Source organism: Carya illinoinensis, chromosome 4 (assembly GCF_018687715.1).
Source record: "Carya illinoinensis cultivar Pawnee chromosome 4, C.illinoinensisPawnee_v1, whole genome shotgun sequence".
Lineage (NCBI taxonomy): Eukaryota > Viridiplantae > Streptophyta > Magnoliopsida > Fagales > Juglandaceae > Carya > Carya illinoinensis.
Window position 1 is genome coordinate 22,136,932 of NC_056755.1, and position 7,599 is coordinate 22,144,530.

The window sequence follows — 7,599 nt, forward strand, 5'->3', positions numbered from 1 at the left end:
TCTCTTGTTTAGCATTGTTAGATTTTGTTTTTGGATTTGGTTTCCTTTCGTGTATATGGGTATGATTTATTTAGTGAATTTGTACAAATTTTAAAGGATTGTTCTTGGATTTGGTTTCGTTTCGTGTATATGTGTATGATTTATTCAGTAAATTTGTACAAATTTGAAAGCATTGTTTTTGCATTTGCCTTGGTTTCGTCTATATGGGTATAATTTTATTTTTCTAAACCTGCACAAAACAGATAGAAACGTACAAATGTAGAAAGAGAAGAAAGTAAGTCGATGGTGGGTGACACCGGCACTGTCTGCGGTGGTCCAAGGCGGCACCAGTGGTTGGGTCTTCTCGAAACAGTCGTTGGCATCTCAATGGATCTTCTTTATGGTGACTACACGGTGATTGTGAAAGGGAAACGTAGGAGAGATCAAGAGAGATAGCTGCGACTGCTTGAAGGAGGGCTATTGTCCGACCTGCTTCATGGCTTTTGACGGTGGCAAGGGACGCGAGGTGGAGAGATAGAAAAGAAAGAGGGTACGTTCTTCTGTCTGAGTTGAGAGAGATGCCATTTTTGATGATTTAACCGAAAAGAAAATCGCAAATTTGGAACAAAAGCAGGAGTGAAATGGAAAAAAAAAAAAAGGTATCAAACGAAAATATTGTTCCTAGCTGATTCGCACTTTATATATAAGTATATATATGTATGATTATCGTGATCCACTTGTCCCTATCTTGGATAAAGGAATATTATCCTCGGAACAGGTCCATCACATTAGCTTATGTTGATTCGTTGATACACTACATTTTTCTCCAATGCTAACCATATAGAGAAGAAAACAACAGCTAGATAGCTCAGGAAAGTTTGCATGCATAAGTGGTGAATTGAATTTTTTTTTTTTTGAAATAGACTTCAATTCAATTCATGAATGAAGGAAGTTACAGCTGTGATCAATAAGTTCAGGTATAAACCTTGATTACAAATCAACTACTCATCGGTGATACGCTCCCCCCGCACACAACTTTCATTGTGTCGGACATTGTCTAAAAACTTCAAAAAGACTCTCTAATGACACAGCCATTCTGAAATGCAAGATTCTGTAAAAACAGAGATGTCCATCTCGACTTGTCTACGAGAAAAACACAACCACCCCACCCTCCAAAAGAGGAGGGGGATTTTTCACCCTTATCCTCCAAAAGGGCAGGGACGAAACTACCCTTATCCTCCAAGAGGAAAGGGAATTGCCTATTTCAAATTTTTATTTAAAACTTAATAGACAAAACAAAAAGTAAAAACAAATTAATACACCCTAATAGGAAAAACCATGCTATCCACGCCGATTGCCCACGCCGAAAGCCCATCTACTGTCTGCCCCACTTTGTCCCCTCCTATCCTACTACCCGTAACTGCCTCCAGCCTACGTCCTGCCACTTTCTGCAGCCTACAAGTAAGCAACAAACAGCTCCAAAGTGCAACCGACGAGCCATCCTCAAAGCACAACCGGACAAACACGCAGGCAACAGAAAAACCTTCACCGTAAGCCTTATTACAGACTAAAAAGCACCAGGAAACAAACCCAACGGAAGGCCTCACCACCTCCTTAACCCTTAAAACAGACTAGACAAAAGCCAAAAGAAAAGATTAAAAACTAAACAAGAGAACCAGACTAAAACAGGCTAAAAGACTAAATAGACTAAAAGACCGACTGTGAAAACAGACTATAACCCGACTGTAACCACCGTCGCCGATCCCCTCCTCTGACGACCATCCATGAAGAAACCTCCATGAGCTATGGCTAGGCTCCACCCCAGAAAAAGGCACCTTATCCCCCCATGCATGTTGGCATGCAACCGAAATCTCCTTTGTTTTCCATAGCTGAAACAGAGTCCTTAATCCTCGCTGGAATGCATCCCAAACTTCGCACGCCAATCTTCGCCTCCGAGAGCAAGCCGCACTAACCCTGCTCCCGTCGTAGGTCCTCCAAAACCATCCCCTCAGCAGACCAACCATTCGGCAACTAATCCCAAACCATCCTCAACCCCACATGCACCTCTTAAGCATGCATGTCTTCATTTTATAAGTCTGGAAGCTAGCGCCTCCCCGTCGTGTAAATATCCCAAAAACAGCCGGTCAGGGACACTGGATTGGGTCATGGGTCCTCAAACCAACCATTGCTGTACGCACCCGATATCCTTCACTGTCGTCGTATAAGCTTCTCCCCGCCCAACTGTGTGATTTGTAGAGGTTAAGGACACGGGAACCAGGCCTGGTAATGGCCATTCATCCCATAGAGTCACGGCCACAGCTTTTATTAGCAGACTGAAAACACAAAAAACCTTGAAAAAACCATCCTATATCAACTGGAAATGGAAAGAGTGGAGGGAGGGAGGAGCCGAGGCTCCCTCCTCCCTCTAACGTTTTCTTGAGCTTTTTCCTAGAGAGAAGGGAGAGTTTCTCTCACTAGGGGTATACATCCAGAGGAAGCTAATTTATGGGCGATGTGGTGAATTGAAATTGAAGATAGCTCAACAAATAAAATTGACCGATAATATATATGTTTGTTGATTAAGGGGTTCAAATCACATGGGTATTTGCTGAAAAGTAAAATCCAAAAAAGTTCAAATGTTCCTTGATTGGCATTTGGAGTATATATATAAGAAAATGAATTTATTATTATGCAGTAAATTTGTTAGTTGAAAATTAAATATTAAAAAAAAACATTAACAGTTAACATAACTGTCTATTAACTCTAGAGGGGGGGTGGTTCAGCTAACTACGCACTAAACTAGGCATTAAAGCATAAAATATATATATATTAGGCATTCATACAAGTGTTTATTATATCTAGCCAGATTGGACTTGGGTGGCTCGGGAAAAGATAACTTATAATTTACTTTTTAAAAAAAAAATTAAATAAATAATCCACGTAACTGAAACGTATGTACTTATATATAGTCCCACATTTACTTGAAATATTTACTCTAATTTAGTTATTATTAATAGTTTAGAAACAAAACGATATTGGCTTATATTATATATATATATATATAAATTAAAGAGAAAAAATGATATTTGAAATCATAGAGTACACGGCCGTGCACTATTTTAAAAAAAAAATTGAGTAAATATGTGAGCCACATAGTTGTAAAGTATGTTATTAAAAAAAACATAATCTATACAAGTCCCGAATAAACAAACTCCACGCAAGCCTTTATAAAAAATTAGACCCCACCTTAATATATGGATGAACGCGAAGAGCACCATATCGAAGTTTGAATCATCATCTTGGGCCGGAGACCATTCTTTCCTCCATTCCTATCTGTTGTGCAAATTTACGCATTAACACCCTCATTTCTTCATTCACCCACCTTATCTATCAATATTTCTTTTGTTTCATTTTATTTTGATTTCTTTAAGGTTGAAAAAGATAGATCCACAACTTTCCAGCAACTATCAAGAGACAAGTATAGCACAAGCAAATTCACATGTCAAAAATCATTAGGAGGAAAGTAGTGGTTTTGTGAAAATCACCGCGCATGATATATATAAAAGCACCAAATTTACCGGCATTTATATTCCCGACATTTTTGTATTAATCCCCAATAAATATATATTATTACTGGCGCTTATTTTTTATATTTACATTGTTGCACCAGCAAAAATATATAATTGTTTTGGAAATGCCCGGGCAACGTAATAGTGGCGGCATTTAGATAGATGTCATTAATCTATACAATGCGCTGGTAACGTACTAGTGGCAGCGTTTAAATAAATGCAGTTAATTTATACAATACGACGACATTGTACTAGTGGCAGTATTTAAATAAATGCAGTTAATTTGTCCAAAAATGCCAATAATGAATTTTTCCATTCCTAGCATTTAGGAAAATGCCAGAACGCATAAATAGCAACCCTCCCATATCGGTGTTTGGCTACACTGGTAAACAAATGTCATTAATCAATTACCAACATTTATTTTAACTGTTGTGGCGCTTTTCAAACATCAGCATATCACGATATTTTAGAACCACGTGGTTCGATTCTCACGTGCTGCCCACATTTATCCGTGGTCTTCACGTGCCATCCCTTTTGACAACTCTTCTCGATACATGAGCCAGATCACCGGACTCACTACTACTGGACTTTTTAGATTTGACTTTTGTAGTTAAAAAAAGACAAGTGTGTTACCGTCACAGGCCATCAAGGATTTTGAAATCTATCAGAGTTGGTCCACATTGTAATCTGTCATTTTTCACATATATATTACTGCTTTCCTTTTTGTTTCCTTATTGTTAATTAAAATAAAAAGAGAGTTTGTCTATCAGACGTTTATCTATAAAGGTTGAGTCATATTTTTCTATGAAGGGTGAGGTTGAGCCTTTATTTAGGCAAAAAGTGTTGTTTCTTGGATGTTTGTTTGTAGAGAGTATTAACAATAGTGAAGACTAGACTAGTCACAAAAGGAAATACTGTATTTGTAGAGCTCCAAATGCATTATTTTAGTTTATGATATCATGTTTGATAGGGGAATATCCTAGAATATATCCGGTTATGAATTTAAGTTTATCTAATAACTTAGAAAAAAAAAAGTGCTTTGAAAAAGGTTTATTTGACGAATGAATGACAATAGTTTTTCTTTAAAAAAAGAACTGATCATAAAAGAGAAATAACATGTACATATATTTGTTCTTCGGGTTGATAATGATCAGTTAGATATTAATTAAGAGAATATATATATATATACACAAAATACCTCATGATTTAAACTAAAATGTATTATTCATTTCAAATAAATTAATAGAGAGAATATTGTTTTCCACTTCACCTTAATATTGAAGGTAGTAATTATTAATATATAAGATCGATGTAATTTAAGCACAAAGTTATGCTCCTGTTATTTCAACTTAATAATGATGTGTGTGTATATATATACATATATGATATTTGCTAAGGTATTAATTAAGCTATAAAAGTCAAAGCCTATGTTATATTTACATTATGGAACTAATTATATATATAAATATATGTATGTATACCATATATTCTTAATATTCATGAAGTCAACGCCAATCTCCAATGCCTGTCGCTCGTCTAAATGGGGAGTATTACTGTTATTAGCACGTGGCTACTGATCATGCCCATTGGTTGTACACTTTATTGTTATTTGCCTCTTATATTCTAAAGGAAAATGCTACTCTGCCTCTCCGTATTGACCGCTCTAGTTGCCCCATGGACCAATGCCACATGGTTAAGTTTAAATTATAAAAAAAAAAAAAAAACAAGAAAGAAAAAAACATGCCTGGACAAATCAAGCAATGAGACTTCTTACCAAATCCAACACCATCTCTCTCTCCTCTTCTGGTCAAATCTTCTCACTTTCCTTTCCTTCTTCCAGACTTGAGCAATCTCAACTTCACTATAGGATTTACACTATCAAGTTGGTAAAAGGAGAGGAAATAGCACTAGGTGTTGAGAAAATTGAAAAAATTTAGATCTACAAGGCTCTTCTTCTTTTTTCCTTTTCTTTTCTTTTCTTCAATTCGTCCAAGGAATTTCTTAATTTATCCTTCTACTCATTGTTTCCCTCTATCTGAAACGAATTCATCCAAACCTCCAAGGTATCTACTTATTTGTTGTACAATCTCTTTATTTTTCTTTTGTTGCAATGCCGTGTTACAAAGTGAGAGAGTTGTGGGAGACCTATACTCGACCAAAGCAAAGAAAAAGTTAAAAAAAAAAACAAAAAATCCAATCTTTGTGCAGCCAAACAACAGTGGATCGACTCTCATAATTTTCTGCAAGTTTTTGTAAATAAAAGCATATGAAAATATGAAAATTCAGAAAGGATTTTTTATACTAAAGATGATGATAATACAGAAAGTGAAGGAACGCGTTTCTCTATTCTCTACAAAACGATTTTTATTTTAATAAAAAAATGTAAATCACGTAGCATACCACATCAAGCGGGCCCGCCTAGCAGTAAAGCTCAGGCGGCCCTCTAGCAGCGCCCTATTCTAAAACTGTGAACTAGCTTATACACTGCAACTCAGAGAGAGCCTGAGCCTAGCTCGATAGCTTTGGAGTTCATACATTTCTTCGTCCAACATTCCCGACCCCTTCACGCGGCCACCTGCTTCTTGTTCAGAGATTAGAGAGAGAGAGAGAGAGAAAGAAGCATTTACAACAAACAAAATGACAGTAAGCAAACTAATGATCTGCCTGTAGTCTGATCTGTTTCTGTTTAATTTGGTGTGTCTTAAAATTCTATTTATTTATTTATTTTCATTCAGACCGTAGAGGTGCGAGTGCACATGGACTGCACTGGATGCGAAAGCAAGGTAAAAGATACGCTTCTAAAACTAAAAGGTACATACGTATCGATTATCTAACATGATCATCAAATCGGGTTCTGTATGTTCCAATCAATAATCAAGTTTATTTTCATGGATCCTTAACTAATTTTGTATTTATATATGCAGGCGTGGACGACATTGACATAGACATGGCGACGCAGAAAGTGACGGTCATCGGACGGGCAGACCAAAAGAAGGTTCTTAAGATAGTGAGGAAGACCGGCCGGAGGGCCGAAATATGGCAGATGTCCTACAATCCGGAGCACTTCCACCACAGTAAAAACTACGGTAGGGATCAACATCAATATTATTGTAACGGGCCAATGAATCTTTATGCCCCCCAGCCAGCTGTGTCTTCCTACAACTACTACAAGCACGGCTACGAAGGCAATGCTCATGCTTCTTACTATCACAATCCCACTTCTCATAATTCCACCCTCTTTGGGTATCAAACCAGTACCGCTTTCAGTGATGATAACCCTAATGCCTGTTCTATCATGCATTGTTCCATGTTTCTGCTTCTTCTTCTTCTTCTTCTTGGTTTTTTTTTTTTTTTTTTTTTTTTTGTTAATAATGCTCAATGCATTAGTTTTATGAAACATCACGTGACTTTCTTCTTTTTTTTTGTTTGCCCTGCTGTCTGCTCGCAGTTTGTCCTAATTGTAATTTATGCCAATCCAAGGGGGTTTCCCTATTTTCGTTGTGAACTAATGAAGAAACCATGCTAATTAAACAATATATCGGTCCTTACTTTTTTATGATTGTAACGCTCCGGTCCCGGATGAGTTGGAGAGTTCTTGTCCCTTTAAATCACATCTCACCATATAGATATAATTTTAAATTCCCATTCACACATAGATCTCAAAGTTTTCAAACCAACTATTCCAAAATAATTAACTAATAACACCACAAAATCTTAATATAAATATCAACCTCTTAACATACTACATCATCAGAACACAAAAAATTAATTAATAAAATTCACTAATACTCATAGAAACCTTCTATACTTAAATTATCTAACCCACGCTTCGTAATCTTGATCCCAACTGAAATATTCAGATTATCTGAAAAATATTGTTGAGATAAAGAGTGAGTTATCAACAACTCAATAAGTAGAGAATATATAGTAATTTATGTAAACATGAGCAGTCTCAGAGAGTAGATGTACGTACGATACTTTTTTTTAAAAAAAAATAAAAAATAAAAAATAAAAACTTTCATTCATATTTCATGCATTATAGAGTTTTTCA

At 36.3% G+C, this 7,599-nt stretch overlaps 1 protein-coding gene across 1 annotated transcript; it reads left to right on the top strand.

The window, feature by feature from the left end:
- Positions 1 to 6,271: 6,271 nt before the first annotated feature.
- On the top strand, positions 6,272 to 7,006 carry LOC122306363 (heavy metal-associated isoprenylated plant protein 28; the record flags this gene model as incomplete). The annotated part of the gene is made up of 3 exons (XM_043118792.1): positions 6,272 to 6,359; positions 6,473 to 6,857; positions 6,997 to 7,006. Coding segments are annotated over 3 exons (483 nt in total), but the record flags the coding sequence as incomplete, so codon positions are not given.
- Positions 7,007 to 7,599: the final 593 nt, after the last annotated feature.